Here is a 19,556-nt window from a genome sequence, read left to right on the forward strand (position 1 = left end):
TATGGAAGATACTTTTCCTTGTTGATGTCTCAAGAAGGGTAGAAGTACAAGAACACACACACACACACATGCCGGATGTGTCCTCCAGCTGTGCAGGCTGAGCAAGCAGGGGATAAAAGAGGGGTTTTGTGGGACAGTAAAGTTGTTAATGATTGACACAGACACATGTAGACCAAGTGTGGACACTTCATTAGGGACATGTGAGTGGACAGTAGAGACGAGACACAAAAAAGATTGAAAGATCAAGACACTCCTGCAGCTGTTTCAGGGAGGCGGGAAAGAGGGAGAAAAGGAGGAGCGCTGGAGGCCGGGAGGGAGGAGGAAGAGGAGGCCAACTCATCTGACACAAGCAGAGGACCACAAGAAGGCAGAAGGCGGGCAGTGCTGGGGGAAAAAAAGACAGACGAGGATTTAAAAGAAGACAAAAGTCGCATGGAACGTCTTTTAAGGTGCTAAAGAAGAAGGAAGTTTGAAAGTAAGTTTTGTTACACGTTAATCCTTGGCCTTTTTTCTGCACAGTGTGTGTGTGTGTGTGTGTGTGTGTGTGTGTGTGTGTGTGTGTGTGTGTGTGTGTGTGTGTGTGTGTGTGTGTGTGTGTGTGTGTGTGTGTGTGTGTGTGTGTGTGGTGAGTTATGCCTGACAGATGAAAATGGGGGCAGTGGGAGGAGCTAATGTGCGCCTGGTTGCAGGATTCGTGCTCGCTCCGTTGCCTGGTAGCTCGACATGAGCTCTTTTTTATTGGGGACTGGGAGCTGATGACTGTACACTAGTGTGTGTGTGTGTGTGTGTGTGTGTGTGTGTGTGTGTGTGTGTGTGTGTGTGTGTGTGTGTGTGTGTGTGTGTGTGTGTGTGTGTGTGTGTGTGTGTGTGTGTGTGTGTGTGTGTGTGTGTGTGTGTGTGTGTGTGTGTGTGTGTGTGTGTGTGTGTGTGTGTGTGTGTGTGTGTGTGTGCGTGTGTGTGTGAGCGAGTGTTGGGGGGGGAATCTGGCCTTTAGTTTAAGGCTGTGCTGATGTTAACTTTTTTATTGATTGTAAAACTAGAAAGTAACTTTAATCCAGGCGCAACCAAACTTTTTTCCACCGAGGGCCGCACGCTGAGAAATTGAAGCATTTTAATATTTTTCATTTTCAAAACCAAAACAATTTATAGATTGTTTAAACGTTTAGAGCAGGGGTGTCAAACGTACGGCCCGAGGGCCGGATCAGGCCCGCAAACAGGTTTTATCCGGCCCGCGGGATGAGTTTGCTAAGTATAAAAATGTACCTGAAATGTTTGAATGAAAGAAACTGCTGTTCTAAATGTGTCCACTAAATGTTGCAGTAGCAATTTTTTGTATCGTTGTAGATGATGCTACATATGTACAAAATAAACCACATGATGTTAGTACATCAGTCGAGGGAAATGATCAAACTACATAAATAACATCCTGTAATTTGATTTTGATTGAATTTTTTTATCTTGATTGTTTGAAACTTAACACCAATGAGTTGACTGATGAACATTATCACATAATTTATTCAGAAAATATAAATAACAACAAATAAAGATAGAATACTATTAACCACAATATGTAAGTGTAAAAAAAGCAACCGTCAAGTTTGATCTCGAGGACCCAAAAAGGTCTCAGTCATAAACACTGTTTAAAATAAGTCATTTGATTTTTTTGTTGTTATTTTTCAACGCTTAAATCTTTAAATCAACTTCATGTCTATCTGTCAATATTAAAAAAAAACATTTCTTTTATGTTTTATGTCCTTTTTTTTAAATCAAAGAAAACCCTTTTTATGGCAAAAGTATAATATTTTAGTTAATTAAGTAATTGGAACCTTAAATAGGTCAATAATTCATAACAATATTGTTTTTCAATTCATTATTATGTTTCAGCAGTGACAGTTTAAAAACAATCCCATTATATTTCTTGGGGATCCAAAACGATCCCACCCATAAAAGTGTTTAAAAAAAGAAAAGCCAAAATGTTTTACTTTCAACCCTTAACTCTCTCTCTCAACTTCAGATCTGTTCATTGGTTATGGGTTTTTTTTTGTTTCTTTTTTTTTTTAAAGAAAAAAATTGTTTATGGAAAACACACAACATATGCAATATTTTCCTTGAAAAAATGCTTGAAAGCAGAATATTTAATGTAAAGTCACTAGAGTCTTGAATAGGTTAATAAGTCATAACAATATTGTTTTTAATTCATTATTATTTTTTCAGCAATGGCAGTTTAAAAACAATCCCACTATAATTCTTGGGGATCCAAAACGGTCCCACTCATAAACGTGTAAAAAAAAAAAGCCAAAATGTTTTACTTTTAGCCTTAACTCTTTAGATCAACTTCAGATCTATTCATCGATTATGATTTTTATTTTTATTTATTTTTAGTTTGTGTTATGCCCTTTTTGTCACAAGGAAAACAATTGTTTATGGAAAACACACAAAATATGCAATATTTTCCTTGAAAAAATGTTTTAAAGCGAAATATTTAATGTGAGCCTTGAATAGGTTAATAATTCATAACAACATTGATTTTGATTCATTGTTATTTTTTTGACGATGACAGCTTTAAAGGAAAAAAAACAGCCTGCATGGCAAATTTGTGTTATTAGAGTCAACATTGCAGCTTTTTCTCGTTACATTTAACCTGTTTGCTCTTTTATTCCACTTTTATTTTTATTTTATTACATTTTTAAAATGTTTTTGGAATGTGTTAATATTAAAAAAAATAGTTAAAACATTTGTTGCGGACTGCAAATGGCCCCAAGTCCACACTTTGAACACCCCAGTACTAAATAATACTAAATAACACTATACTATATGAAATACTATTAAATACCACTTTACTACTAAATAATACAAAACATTACCATACTTCTGTAAAAAAAAAAAAAATTCTACATTTTCCTGCAAACGTACTCGTCAAAGGACTTTGATTTGATCTGACAATAATGATTAAGATGCAGATTGTGTCGTACCATGCACTTCCTGTCGCCAACGTCATCGCCATCCCATGACAGCCTCCCCTAAAGCCCACTCATATTTGAGATGCCACAAATTGTGTTTAACTTGACAAGATTTCATCCCAAAGTGCCTCCATCCCCCGTGTTCCTCAAACCAGGGGACAGGAAGTTTGGGGTCGGGGGTCAAACGGATGGCGCTCGTTATCCCCGCGACCTCCTCCAGGGTTGCTTCTCTCCCAGAGAGAGAGAGGAGGACGGGGCGAGACAGGGAGCATGTGATGCGCCGCCAGCATGTCAGGGAAAATTATTGCGTGTGATCGCGGGGCGGGGGTGCCGGGAAAAGAGGCGGAGTGTGGGCGGGGCTTAGCTCAGCGTGCCTGTTGCTGAACGGCAAAAGTTTGGTTTAGGGGGGGAAAAGGAAAGTAAAAGTATGAATGTGACGCTGCTCTGGTTATGTGTGACCTTTGACCTCGTTTATTCCAGCATAGCTCACATTTCAAAGCTTGATGCAACAGTTGATATCTTAGCCCAAAACGTTAACCTTTATCCCCTGTCATGTGAGTAAGGGTGTGCCGGTACAATGCTTTCACTTCTGATACGACACCGATATCAGCCGCAATCATTCATACTTATATTATTTTGCAGTGTGGAATGTTAAAAAATTAGTCAAACAGACAACAATGGTGTAGGTATGGAAAACACCGACCTATTTATTATTAATTGTCTGAAATTAACTTATGCTGTCTTCAAGTTAAAGTGGATTGGTATTTTTTTTTTTTTTTTGTGAAAAATTAATGAAGTTAAGCTAATGACGCAATAAGTTGAATTATGCGGACACGTTTGTTACTGGATACTTTCTAATATGGAGACTTTGTATGTGTAAGTAATATGCAACTATAATTATTTGATGCTTGTTTATATTGACTAATGTGTTGTTTTACACTGCAATACTGTTCAATGATTATTATGCATGCCTAGCTTGTATGCTATTGTGTGCTTAGCTGTTGTGTAGCTGCTAGTAGCCTCCAGCCTACAATGTTTACCTTTTGTAAATGACTTGACTAAGATAGAAGAAAATACCTTATCGGAGAATGTTCACGTTAACATTTAAACTGCTTGTAATTGAAAATTCAGATGCAAGCCAATATCATCCGGTACTGTTTTTCTTCTTCTGATATCTGCTCTAGACACCCCTACATGTGATCGATGAACAGGAAATGATTGATATTATGTGCTGATGACAGGAAATCACGTTCCACGAACGAGAACCCGATTATGTCGACCAATAATCAAGTTTGTGTTGTGGTTAGTACTAAAATATTTCCTTCTGTGTTTCCTGTTATGGGACAACACATGTAATGGAGCGGCTATGCTATAATCTGGCTCATAATCTGTTTTATTTGGATTTTTAGTCACCAGAGGAAAAAATGGTACGAATGCTTTATAGTCGTCAGCGTTGCCAGATACACGATAAAGATTGTATTTGTATGATCATTTCAATCAATCAATGTTTATTTATATAGCCCTAAATCACAAGTGTCTCAAAGGGCTGTACAAGCCACAACGACATCCTCGGTACAGAGCCCACATACGGGCAAGGAAAACTCACCCCAGTGGGACGTCAATGTGAATGACTATGAGAAACCTTGGAGAGGACCGCATATGTGGGTAACCCTTCACCCTCTGTATGATCAATAATTCCAAAAATGCCATCGTGTAGGACCCTTTACTACATCAATATTAGCAAACACAAAGAGGATACATGCGGTTTTGTATTATAACCAGGTGGGGGCGCTGTTCTGTAAGTGTCAACTTTTCCCTAACAATGTTGTTAGTTTATGTAAAGGTAAACATCCATTATAAACTATATTGTACATGCTTTGTTGTAACGTTTTACTGTAGCATATCATACTGGGTAACATTAATTTGATCATTTTAAATAATTGTAATTTTAAAATAATAATTAATAAATAAATATGATAATTAGATATAAATAATAATAATATAACGTAAATATATATTAATAAAAATATATAACAGTATTATATATTTATTATGTTATGCATATTATATATAATATGTGTATTATAATATATTATTATTATTATAAATATGACAAAAGTTCATTAAAAATAAAAATGGTAATCATGTGTCATATAGTGTCATAGTAGCGAAAATATACAAGGAAATGATCAGACCAGCTCTGTTAGATAAGAGTATACAATATTGTCATGTCAGCAGAATGACTGTTGGCATTTGAGTCTTTTATTGGTGTGTACAAAACAACACTGTTGTTGTGTTTACCTTTCAGCAGGTCGCACTGACTCGAGATGTGACGTTCACGAACAAATCCATTCCTTTGAACGTTTTTTTTTGAGTGAACGATGAGCACCGTTTCGTGGTTGTGTGGAAGACGTTTTTATGTACATGCAGATACAATGTCACCCGACTGGCAACTAAACAAAAAAAAAGTATTTTCATTTTTAATTGATTTTTGTTTATTTATTTTAATTTTATTGGGTTACTTTTTTTGTTCTGTTGGTTTAGATGAACTTGTATGGTTCATTGCTCGGACGTAGGTCAAACATACACACACTCAGTAGTGCATTTTTGATTTACATTAAGTTTTTTATACATATATTAGGGGTGCACAAAAAATCGGTTCACATCTGAATCGCGATTCTTATCTATCCTGATTCTAATCTGATTCAAAATGTTCAAAAACTGCTAAGAAAAATAAAAAATATAAAAATTATAATTTTTATTTTTAAACAAAAATTTGTTTAAAAAAAGACTTCAAATCAAACTCAAATTTTATTCATGCATATTTAGTTTTTAAAGTAATTGTTGTGTGCAAAATAATACTATTGAACATAAATATAGCCTACAATAATTAAAAATATGCACATCTTTCTAACACACATCAGGCTCGGATTTTACTATTTATAAACCCAGCACTCACGTTGTGCGCTACGGAGGACATTTGCCAATATATTATTATCATTGGCAGAGCAGGAAGGGGCTAGGAATGCGGTAACATTTAATATGAAGCGCCCAGTCATTCATTGATTGTACTTTACATGCAAACTTGGATGACAGGGCCGTGCGTGACCTTCGTAAAAAGGAGGGTCTGCCCTGTTTTGTCATCTAAAATCATTATTTCACACTACAAACAATCAAATGTGTGATTTATCAGGTTATGATTTTTTTAATGCCTTGCGTCATTTGATTTTTGACATCTTCACATAAAACTAAAACCCAAAAACTCATACATTAGATCGTTTGATCATTTGTAGTTGGAAACATGGACATCTTTGACATATTTTAGTAAATGACAAAATACAAAAAAACAGCGTTTAGTAAAACAATTGCACTCACATGTAAGAGTCCCACAGTTAGCAACTAGAAAATTCCCGCGGAAATTTGGATGGGCCTGCTATCTGTGCCCTGGAACTCTGGCCAGGGGGTCGCTGGAAGCTGGCGTACTTTAAAAGATGGTGGCTCGTGATCGAATCTGTGAGTTTTAGGTGTAACCATACAAAATGAGCTACAAAGCTAGTTGAAAACATTAGCATGCTAACATTAAAATGCTAACATATAGCATGTGTGCTAATGTTGTCATGCTAACAGTTAGCATGTTTCATATACCAAGTTATATAACTCTAAGGCAAGGGTGTCAAACTCATTTTAGATCGGGGGTCACGTGGAGAAAAATCTACTCAAAGTGGGCCGGACTGGTGAAATCACGGCACGATAACTTAAAAATAAAGACAACTTCAGATTGTTTTCTTTGTTTAAAAATAGAACAAGCACATTCTGAAAATGTAAAAATCATAATGTTGTTGTTGTTTTTTACACTTACATGTTGCGGTTAGTATTCTATCTTTATTTGTCGTTATTTATACTTTCTGAAGAAATCATGTGATAATGTTCATCAGTCAACTCATTGGTGTTAATTTTCAATCCATCAAGATAAAAAATTATATTTTAAAAATCAAATTACAGTATGTTATTTATGTAGTTTGCTCATTTTCCTCGACTGGTGCACTAACATCGAGTGTTTTTTGTTTTTGTTTTTTTACACATGTAGCATCATCTACAAAGATACAAAGAATTGTTATTGCGACATCTAGTGGACACATTTAGAACAGCGGCTTCTTTCACTCAAATATTTCGGCTCATTTTTATACTTAGCAAACTCATCCCGCATACATTTGACACCCCTGCCCTAGGTGTATGGTTGCGGAAGTAGAGAAAAAAGGGTAAAATCAGCTGAAAATGTTAACATGCCAATGTTAGCATGCTAGCAAGCTAACAGTTGTCACATACCAAGTTATATGACTCTGGGGTAAACCGTTGCAAAACTAGCTAAAAAAGTTAGCATGCTAGCAAGCTAATGTTAGCATGCATCATACTTTACTGAGCCAGAAACAAAATCTTTTTTTGGCACCTTTTTAAAAAGTTATGAAGTGTTCAATGGGATTTTACAATTTTGTTTACATTGCTTGAGTGTTTTGATTGATTGATTGATTGAGACTTTTATTAGTAGGTTTCACAGTGAAGTACATTTTACGTACAATTGACCACTAAATGGTAACACCCGAATAAGTTTTTCAACTTGTTTAAGTCGGGGTCCACTTAAATTGATTCATGATGTTTTCCATGCTTGTGTTGGCATTTCCCTGATAGCTGAAGGGATTACAATCCGAAGAATAAAAATGTTTACATTTATATTTTTCTAATGCTCCTTACTTTCCATAGGTCACAAAAACATCAATAATTATCGATATGGATGGATGTAAAACACTGATACTGTGATACAGTTTTCAGCCCTAGTTGGCATCATGCCTCCTGTCTACAGTAACTCTTCTACATGGTATGTTTACGTGATAAATGGACGTGTGTTACTTAATAATCCCTCAGGGGAATAAAGTTGACGGGACAGGAAGTTCCCACTATATGTATTTTTATCACAGAGAGCACACATAAATCATGAAGTCATCAAGTAAAGATATTAAAATCCTACTGCAGAGCAAATGCTACAATTTAAAAAAATGTGCCAATACTAGTTTTTTTTATCTTGAATTATGAAGTGACACATACAGTAACTATCGTCATATTTCACCTTTTTCAAGTAGAAATATCAACATTTTTAAAGATTAATGTGATGATTAAACGTGTAAAGGGAACATAAACTTTGATGTTGGACTGTTACTCCAATGTGCCACCAGGGGCAGCCATGTTTTAACCTTCAAAATAATAGCATTACTCATACTTTTATGAAGTGTTTGCACGGTGAGTTATTGATCCATCCATCCATTTTGCTACCGCTTGTCCCTTCCAGTGATGACCATAATTGCAGTATAGTGTGTGCAAGTATGCCCCCCTTGTGGATGAGAGTAGCATACATGATGATGTCATAACTTATTTTTTGTGCTTGTTTGTCATTTCGGTTATGCTGAACATAAAATATTTGTAAAATAGTAATAATTTTATAATAAATCTTGTTCTTATTCTTAATTGGGCGTTAGGATCTTCTCGTAGACGACACAATGTCCACGCCGCCGCCAGCAGACAACAGCCGCGAAGACGCCAACAATCGCAGCTTCTGGATGGTAAGCTAGTGTGTGTGTGTGTGTGTGTGTGTGTGTGTGTGTGTGTGTAGGGGGGAAGGGTGTTTTAAGAAACACATGACAAAGTGGCGTGGTCCTCACCAACAAGCCTTTCTTTGTCCACATGAATAGAAGTGATTGTGATTGTGAGACCTGATTGAATGTGGAGTCACTTCGGTTTAAGTTCACATGAGAAATATTTACTATTATTATTGTTATGATTATTCCCTGTGCTGGACATCTTTCCAGCAATAAGTGCGACTTTCTTGCCACCCCTCGTGCTGTGTGTGCTACTGTACTGTACTGTACTGTAATTTACACTCATTGGATGCAGCTCACATTTGAATATTTTCTCAGACTGTTCCATATGGAAGTCTTTTTTTCAAAAGTTATTATTATTTGTATGTGTGATGTATTTGAGAAAGTTTAACTTCTGGCAACTTTCAGAAAAAGTTTGGAAAAACTTGTTTTAAAGCCTCAAGCCCCCCAGTGCACATCAAAACATCAAAGTCCAAAACAAAGTGGAGTCTGTTGCTTGAAAACGTACTAAAACTCCAAATAAAAACCAGTAATTTACTATTTTTCTGAACTGCTTTGTCCTGCTTAAAGAAAGTCATCCTCATCATCATCATCTCAGGAGAGCAAATGACACAAGTGAGCAATAAAATGCAATGTAATAAACCACAATAAGTAATAAACTACAACGAAATAACTACAGTAGATAATAACTAGTAATTAATAAACCTTAGTCAACAGAAAGTAATAGAAATACAATTTAATAACAACAGTAAGTTATAAACTACATGTGACAAGCTACAGTAAGTAAAAACTATAATGTAATAACTACAGTAAGTAACAAACTACAATGTCAAAAAATACAATATAGTAAGTAATAAACTATCATGTCATTAACTACAATGTAATATGTAATAACCACAGTAAGTAATAAACTACAACATAAGAAACTACAGTAAGTAATAAACTACAATATAATAACTACAGTAAGTAAAACTACATTGTAATAACTACAGTAAGTAATAAACTACAATGTAATAACTACGGTAAGTAATAAACTGCAATGTAATAAGTAATAAACTACAATAAGTAATACACTACAATGTAATAATAATATGTAATAAACTATAAGATAAGCAATAAACTACAAGGTAAGTAAAACTACAAAGTCAAAAATACAATATAATAAGTAATAAACTACAATGTAATAAACTGCAGTAAGTAATAAACTACAATGTAAAATACTAATATGGGCAGTAATATTAGTATGGACTATTAATAGTAGTATGGAATAGTATTAGTAGTATGGAGTATTATTTGTTATGTGGATTATTATAGTATGCAGTATTATTAGTATGGAGTATTGTTTGTTGTGTGGAGTATTATTATTAGTGTGGTGTATTAGTCGTATGGAGTATTATTTTTAGTGTGGAGTATTATTATTCTTACTATGGACTATTATCATTAGTATGGAGTATTAATATTATTGTGGAGTATTATCATTAGTATGGAGTATTATTATGTGCATACAAATATTTTGAATTAGATTTTCCTCTAAGGTTATATTTCTCCTCTTTTGTTGAGAATTGTTGTACATTGTCAGGTAGCAGGTTATAGTTAGCTTTGTACATCATTTCAGCTGTTTGCAAATGCACCAAGTCGTTGAATTTCAATAATTGTGATTCAATTAATAACGTGTTTTTTTTTGTTCTCTATAGACAACATTATGTATTATTCTAAGTGATCTTTTTTTGTAAAACTTTTGTAGTTATTTCCCCATATTTCTAGACAATAACTCAGACATGTAACACTAGTGAGCAGTAAAGAAACATTGGTCCAGAACATATTTTAATTGATTCATTATTGTTGCCATTTTATATTATATATTTTATATGCGATTTCCAGTTGATTTTATCATCAAATATTACACATTTGATTAATGAGCAAAAGTGTGGATGTGTTTAGTTCAATGCTGAGCTCAGCAAAAAAGCACCACCTGTGTCATGTGCCGAAACCCGGGATCGAACCAGGGACCTTTAGATCTTCAGTCTAACGCTCTCCCAACTGAGCTATTTCGGCTTGTGTTTCACCAGCAGGGTGAGGTCACAGATCAAAGGTCACATGTTGCCCGTCAGACAAATAGTATCTTTTTTGTTGTTGTTAATGAACGTTTAAAAGTTTCTTTAGGCCAAACTTGCTGTTTTAGAAGGAGGATGCCTGGTGGGGTACATGGTGGTCATCAAGCTCTGCATCGGATCTGCTTAGATGGTGTACCTAATGAAGTGATCACGTCACATCTGTGTTTGTCCTGACGCGCGCCACATTTTGAGGCTACGTGGTGTCTTACGCGGCGCTTTGCTAGCGAGCGGATTAGCATCTGCCTCATGCGACATGGCCAAATGGTTCTGTGCTTTGTTTCCATTGGCCCGCGGTTAGATTCCTCATCTGGTTCTGTTTAAAGCGTCAGACAAGTGAGGAGTCAGTGCAAACCACTGACACACACACACACGCACGCACACACACACACACACACACACACACACACACACACACACACACACACACACACACACACACACACACACACACACACACACACACACACACACACACACTCACTTTACCCATCATGTAAGCTCATAATTGTGATCTCTAACCCCATAAATTCGACTTTATTTTCAATGTATTAATTTATTCAAGTTACATCCATGTAGGAATGGAATAAGAACATGACTAAAAGTCTCCATGAAAAAGGTTTCCGACTTCCTCAGAACAACCACACCGTAAATAAAAATAGAAGCCACAAAATCCTGGAGTATAAACCATTTCGACTTCTTAAATAAATAACAAGTACATACAAACAAATGTAAGTTTCCTGTCTTCTTTTTTATTTATTTAAATGTAACACTTTGTGGCTCTGCCAACTTGAATGTGAGCAGTACTGCAAACATCCACCAGAGGGCGACAAAGTTATTTGGGCTGTAAATGTATCTTGTGAGGATTTCATTACAAAATGAACATGACAATGTAATAAACCACAATGTAAAAAAATAAATAAAATATGTAATAAATGACAGTGTAATAAACTACAGTATGTCATAAACTACAATGTAAGAAGCTACAATAAGTAATAAAAAAAACTAAGTAATAACTACAGTAAGTAATAAACTACAAGTCCCGCGACCCTTAGTGGGACAAGCGGTAGAAAATGGATGGATGGTAATAAACTGCAGTAAGTAATAATTAGCATTGAATAAACACTGCAAAAAGCTACAGTAAGTAATAAACTACAATGTATTAAACTACAGAAAGTTATAAATGTCAATGTAATAAATTACAGTAAGTAATATCAATGTAATAAACTGCACTCTAATAAGCTACATTAAGTAATAAACTACAATGTATTAAACTACAGTGAGTAATAATGATAATATAATAAACTACAATGTAATAAACTTGAAGAAAGTAATAAACTACAATGTAATAAACTGCAGTAAGTAATACATGACAATGTAATATACCTCAAACGGTAATACAAGACAATGTACTAAACTACAATGTAATAACTACAGAAAGTAATTAACTACATACGCTAAAGTAAGTAATACATGACAATGTAATAAATTGCACTAAGTAATGAGCTACAATGTAACAAACTACAGAAAATAACAAACTAGGATGTAATGAACTACAGAAAGTAATAGATGTAAATGTAATAAACTACAGAAAGTAATAAGCTACAATGTAATAAAACACAGTAAGTAATAAGCTACAATAAACTACAATGTAATAAACTACAGTAAGTAATAATCTACAATAAACTACAATGTAATAAACTACAGTAAGTAATAATCTACAATGTAATAAACTACAGTAAGTAATAAATGACAATGTAATAAACTACAGAAAGTAATAAACTACAATGTAATAAACTACAGTAACTAATATCAATGTAATAAACTACACTGTATTAAACTACAGTGAGTAATAAATGGCAATATAATAAACTACAATGTAATAAACCAAAGAAAGCAATACACTACAGTAACTAATATCAATGTAAAAAACTACACTGTATTAAACTACAGTGAGTAATAAATGACAATATAATAAACTACTATGTAATAAAGTAAAGAAAGTAATAAACTACAATGTAACAAGCTACAGTGAGTAATACATGACAATGTAATCAACTTCAATAAGTAATACAAGACAATATAATAACTACAGAAAGTAATAAGCGACAATGTAATAAACTACAATGTAATAACTACAGAAAGTAATAAACTACATACCCTAGAGTAAGTAATATATGTAAATGTAATAAACTACAGAAAGTAATAAGCTAAAATGTAATAAAACACGGTAAGTAACAAACTAGGATGTAATAAAGTACAGAAAGTAATATTCTACAATAAACTACATTGTAATAAACTACAGTAAGTAACAAACTAAGATGTAATAAACTACAGAAAGTAATATATGTAAATGTAATAAACTACAGAAAGTAATAAGCTACAATGTAATAAAACACAGTAAGTAACACACTAGGATGTAATAAACTACAGGAAGTAATACATGACAATGTAATAAACAACAGCAATAAATAAAACACAGTAGGTAGTAAACTACGATGTAACAAACTACCTTAAGTAAAAAACAAACACAAATTTTTTTAATTCCAATCAATTTGTTTTAGTACAAAACAGCCATCAAAATTAAATTCAAGTTGGATTAAAATAGTCTGAAAATGGTTTCACATAATCAAAAAAGTGTAAAAACACGTAATGAGGGTGTCAAAATAAAATTCTGCTTAGGGCCCCAGCATAACAATCCTCTTACACCTTGCAAATAGGCTCAATGCTTTTCATTAGCTAAATATTGCATTATTGTAATATCCATCCATTTTCTACCGCTTGTCCCTCTCTATTGATTTTTGAAAAATGTCTGTTAGATATGGTTTAATTAAAGGTTAGATTAATACATTTTTAATATACTTTTCAGGCAATACTGTTTATTTTTCCATGACATAAGAACTCTACTGATTTTAAAGGACATCTAACACAGGATGCTTGACATACCGGAGGTCAAAGGTCATATCAGTACATGCCCCTTATCGTTGCTTGCCTGGTTGATCTTTTCAAACCATCCTTTGTCTCGTATGTTTTTCTATACCCGTAAAATAACCCCATTGGCTTTTGGAACACAATCTGACACAAAACTGCTGATGACATCATTTCCTCGTGACAACTTAGTTGGCTAACCAGTTGTGTTATTTCTCGACATGTGAAGGAAAGAACACTATTGATTTTCACTGAAATCTGACACAAGATGCTTGTTTTGACAAAGGGTCAAAGGTTATATATTAGTACAGAATCTGTATGAGTGACTCATTTTTAACCGATCTTTCACCAATTACTTCTTCATGTTAGGGGAAGAATACTGTTGATTTTGAACTTTATATATAAATATGTGTATGTGTATATATGTATAAATATGTATGTGTATATATATATATATGTATAAATATGTATGTTACAGTATATACAGTATATACACACACACACACACACACATTTATATATACATATTTATATATATATATATATATATATATATATGTATATGTATACATATAGCAATGTTAATATTTGGTTACATGTCCCTTGGCAAGTTTCACTGCAATAAGGCGCTTTTGGTAGCCATCCACAAGCTTCTGGCAAGCTTCTGCTTGAATTTTCCACCACTCCTCTTGACAGAATTGGTGCAGTTCAGCTAAATTTGTTGGTTTTCTGACATGGACTTGTTTCTGTTGGGTGTTTCAACAGGACAATGACCTCAAACACACGTCAAAAGTGGTAAAGGAATGACTAAATCATGCTAGAATGAAGGTTTTAGAATGGCCTTCCCAAAGTCCTGACTTAAACGTGTGGACAATGCTGAAGAAACAAGTCCATGTCAGAAAACCAACACATTAAACCAACACATTTAGCTGAACTGCACCAATTTTGTCAAGAGGAGTGGTCAAAAATTCAACCAGAAGCTTGTGGATGGCTACCAAAAGCGCCTTATTGCAGTGAAACAATAAATTAACAAAAGAACCAAACGTATGTCAACTTCTGATCGCGACTGTATATGTATAAATATGTATGTATATTGTAGCTGAGATAGGCTCCAGCAACCCCCGTGACCCCGAAAGGGATAAGCGGTAGAAAATGGATAGATTGAGATATATATATATATATATATATATATATATATATATATATATATATATATATATATATATATATATATATATATATATATATACATACATATATACATACAGTGCCCTCCAAAAGTATTGGAACAGTGAGGCCAGTTCCTTTATTTTTGTTGTAGACTGAAAACATTTGGGTTTGACATCAAAAGATGAATATGAGACAAGAGATCAACATTTCAGCTTTCATTTCCAGTTATTTACATCTGGATCTGATACACAACTTAGAAGATAGCATTATTTGTAATGGAACACAACATTTTTAGGTGAGCAAAAGTATTGGAACATATAAACATAAAATAGATTAAAGTAAATAAGACTTAATATTTAGTTGCAAATCTTTTGCTTTCAATAAGTGCATCAAGCCTGTGAGCCATTGACATCACCAAACGTTTGCATTCTTCTTTTGTGATAATTTCCAGGCTTTCACCGCAGCCTCTTTCAGTTGTTGTTTGTTTTGGGGGATTACTCCCTTCAGTCTCCTCTTCAGCAGGTAAAATGCATGCTCTATTGGGTTTAAGTCTGGAGACTGACTTGGTCAGTCCAAAACCTTCCACTTCTTGCCCCGGATCAACTCCTTTCTTGTTTTGGTCGTTATATTGCTGCATGATGAAGGATCTCTCAATCAGTTTGGTTGTATCTTTCTTTAAATTAGCAGACAAAATGTTTCTGTAGACTTCTGAGTTCATTTTGCTGCTGCCATCATGTGTTACATCATCAATGAAGATGACGTCCCAGAAGAAGTCATGACATTATGTTTCACAGATGAGCGTGTATGTTTGGGATCATGAGCAGATCCTTTCTTTCTCCAAACGTTCGCCTTTCCATCACTTTGAAAGAAGTCTATCTTTGTCTCATCAGTCCCATAAAACTTTTTTCCAGCATTTTCGAGGCTCATCTCTGTACCTTTTGGCAAATTCCAGCCTGGCCTTCCCGTTCTTGCTAATGAGTGGTTTGCATCTTCTGGTGTAGCCTTTGTACTTCTGTTCATTAAGTTTTCTGCCAACATTAGATTGTGATACTTTCACTCCTGCCGTCTGGAGGTCGTTGCTGATGTCACAAACAGTTGTTCTTTATAGCTCTCACAATGTTTCTGTCATCAACTCGTGATGTTTTCCTTGGTCTACCTGTTCCACGTCTGTTGCTTAGTACACCAGTGGTTTCTTTCTTCTTCAAAACATTCCAAATGGTTGTACTGGCTATGGCCAATGTTTGTGCAATGGCTCTGATTGATTATCCATCTTCTCTCAGATTCACAATTGCTTCTTTTTCACCCATAGACAGCTCTCTGGTTTTCATGTTGCTTCCACCTCTAAATGCAGTCTGCACAGGCAAAACCTATCCTACCCAATCTGAAACTGAGCTCAGACATTCAGTGCTATTTATTGTGTGAATAATCAATGTAATTGTGAGACACCTGGGTAACAAAACACACCTGTCAGTCACATGTTCCAAAACTTTTGCTCTCCTGAAAAATTAGTAGGTTCAAACAAAAGGTGCTATTTTCTAAGTAGTGTATCAGATTCAGATGTAAATACCTGGAAATGAAAGCTGAAATATTGATCTCTTGTCCCATATTCATCTTTTGATGTCAAACCCAAATGTTTTCAGTCTACAACAAAAATAAACAAATTGGACTCACTGTTCCAATACTTTTGGAGGGCACTGTATATATATACATATATATATATATATATATATATATACATATATACATACGTACATACATACGTACATATGTATGTGTGTGTATATATATATATGTACACATATACATATATATACATACATACATACATAAGAAGTAATTGGTGAAAGATCGGTTGAAAAAGAGTCACTCATATGGAATCTGTATATATATATATATATATATATATATATATATATATATATATATATATATATATATATATATATATATATATATATATACAGTGACAAACTATATGTGTATATATCTTATATTCACAATAATAGAAGTATTTTCAAAATAAAGCTTTTGACCTCATCTACCGCACTAAAAATCAATTATATATATGTACTGTATATATAATTACTATTATGTTTTATATAAATATATATCTATATATGTGTCTATATATACATATATATACATCCATATACATATAAATAAATAAATATAAATCTATATATGTGTGTATATGTATATATTTGCTATGATTTTTTGTGAGGTAGCTAAGGTCAAAAGCTCTATTTTGAAAATACTTTCTTTCAACGAGAAGTGATGTCCATAGTCCTATGTGGGCGTGTCCTGACCTTAGCTCCTCCCCCTCCTTGCAGCCCGGCAACTACCAGCGCACGGTGAAGCGCACCGAGGACGCCTTCCAAGCGTGCAACGAAATGGTGACGTGCTTCCAGGAGAGGGCGCGTGTGGAGCGTCAGTACGCGCAGCAGCTCAGCGAGTGGAGCGCCAAGTGGACGCCCGTGGTGGACTCCAGTGAGTGTCGTCACCGCGGCGCCACCTGCCGTCCGTTCAGCGGCTAACGCCTCCTCTTCCCCAGCGCCTCTGTACGGATCCCTGCTGAAGGCCTGGCAGTCTTTCCTGTCCTCCGCCGACCGCCTGGCCTCCCTGCACGCCTCCATCTGCCGCTCGCTGGTGGCGGAGGACGGCGAGCGGGTCCGAACCTGGCAGAAGGACGCCTTCCACAAGAAGCTGTTTGGAGGCTTCAAGGAGGCCCAGGATGCCGAGGCGGGCTTTGCCCGGGCTCAGAAACCGTGGGCCAAACGACTAAAGAAGGTTTGCGTCTACGAGCAGTACTCACATCAGAGGTCTTCAACAATTTATATTCCCCCCCGTAATTTTCCACAAGTGTAAATACATTTAAATACACAAACACTGTAGTGTAGTTTAGGAACGGTGACAGTCCCTTCAAGATGTTGCACTTTCACTAAAATGTTTGAATTCACAGACATTTTTTCAGAAAGTCGCAGCAAAAGTTGCAACGTTTTGAGGCTTATTTTTAACAATACATTTGTGATATTATACATTTGTTATCAATGTTTTAAGTGTAACCTCAAAAACAAAGTATTCCTATAAAACTATGATGTTTTACTCATTTTATAGCACACATACTCAAAAGTAGACACTAAATGGCAGTAAAAAGCACATTGTCAAATTACTGTACTGTTTTAATTCATTAGAAGTAATAATAGTAATCATTAGGGGTTTGACTATTTGGGCACCCAACGATTCGATTCAGACTCGATTCTCGATTCAAACCATTTTTCCCAATGTATTAATTGGTATAAAAATCACAATGAAACTTTTCCAAACAGGTTACCGGTTAGAAAAGCTCCTTCTGGTTGCATGGAGATGGCCTAAAAAAACATTTAATGTGATTCTTTAAAAATAAAAAGTTTGTTTTTTTAAATACATTTTTGAAAATTATGAATCTATTTAGAATCGGGTTAATAAGAATTGCAATTCGAATGTGAATCGATTTTTGTGCAGCCCTAGTAATAATTGTAATTACAGAAAAACATACCACCAAATGCTTCCTTATTGTCGTCAACAAGTTGCTTTAATTAGCTATTTAGCATGTTTTCCCGTCTTAAACTTTCATTTATGTTCCAACACATTTACCCTCACGTTAAGCGCATTTGGGAAGAGTTAATAGCTATCTATAGCACTCATTTTTGTGATTATCATCTCTCATTTCATGAGATTACCATCACACGTCAACATCTCTAACATGTAAATGCTGCCTCTTTGCTAGGTCAGCATTGCATATGAAAACATGTTCGTCGTCTTATCCTGGATAAATAAATGTTACATAAATATTCCGACTAGGAAGTAAATGTTGCCCAGAAGGCTTAGCGCTTTAGACAGGAACAGGAAGTAGGTCTGAGCTGCACGGGAGGACAATTGTGCTGTTTGATCAATGAAGAGATGATGTTACAAGTTGTTGTTTCTGCTTTGTCAACACAAGAAACAAAAATATGTTTTGTTTAGACAGTTGACGTGTGCGTTTAAATGCCGCTCAAAGACTAATTAGGGGTGGTATCGCTCGGTTGGTAGAGTGGCCGTGCCAGCAACTTGAGGGTTCCAGGTTTGATCCCCGCTTCCGCCATCCTAGTCACTGCCGTTGTGTCCTTGAGCAAGACACTTTACCCACCTGCTCCCAGTGCCACCCACACTGGTTTAAATGTAACTTAGATATTGGGTTTCACTATGTAAAAGTGCTTTGAGTCACTGGAGAAAAGTGCTATATAAATATAATTCACAATTCACCAATTAGATTTGGCTAAAATATGTGAGGAATTTGCGGGCAATGAACAAAGGCCGCCCATAATTTGTGTGAATTGGCTGAATCGAATGATATATGGCAGTTGTATGGCTGGCCTACTCACTGGACCTTGCAGGTTTAACATAAAAACATGACTAAATAGTGATATTATTGTATTCATGTTAGTATATAAAATAGCTAGCGCTCTAATTGCCAGCTAGCGATTAGCTGCGCTATACTGTTTAATTCTAATCTTAGTAGTGCACAATAACAATGTATAGATCAGGGGTCAGCAACCCAAAATGTTGAAAGAGCCATATTGGAGGAAAAATACAAAAACAAATCTGTCTGGAGCCGCAACAAATTAAAAGCCATATTACATACAGATAGTGTGTCATGAGATATACATTGAATTGAGATGACTTAAAGGAAACTAAATGAGCTCAAATATAGCTACAAATGA

At 35.0% G+C, this 19,556-nt stretch overlaps 1 protein-coding gene and 1 non-coding gene across 3 annotated transcripts in view; one reads left to right on the plus strand and one right to left on the minus strand.

Annotated features, from left to right (window-relative positions):
- The first annotated feature begins 316 nt into the window (after nt 1-316).
- si:ch211-51c14.1 (protein kinase C and casein kinase substrate in neurons protein 3) overlaps nt 317-19,556 on the plus strand; it is a 29,365-nt gene continuing 10,125 nt past the window's right edge. For both annotated transcript variants that reach the window (XR_009826507.1, XM_062050245.1), the window contains exons 1-4: nt 317-475; nt 8,489-8,572; nt 17,148-17,304; nt 17,369-17,604. Coding sequence is in view for 1 of the 2 variants with exons in the window: in XM_062050245.1 (XP_061906229.1) it covers nt 8,510-8,572; nt 17,148-17,304; nt 17,369-17,604 (456 nt within the window). In the remaining variant the exon portion in view is untranslated. The remainder of the gene's footprint in view (nt 476-8,488; nt 8,573-17,147; nt 17,305-17,368; nt 17,605-19,556) is intronic.
- On the minus strand, nt 10,591-10,663 carry trnaf-gaa (transfer RNA phenylalanine (anticodon GAA)). The gene has a single exon. It is a non-coding gene; the product is annotated as a tRNA-Phe (tRNA).

The sequence above is a fragment of the Entelurus aequoreus genome, linkage group LG06 (assembly GCF_033978785.1).
Source record: "Entelurus aequoreus isolate RoL-2023_Sb linkage group LG06, RoL_Eaeq_v1.1, whole genome shotgun sequence".
Classification (NCBI taxonomy): Eukaryota; Metazoa; Chordata; class Actinopteri; order Syngnathiformes; family Syngnathidae; genus Entelurus; species Entelurus aequoreus.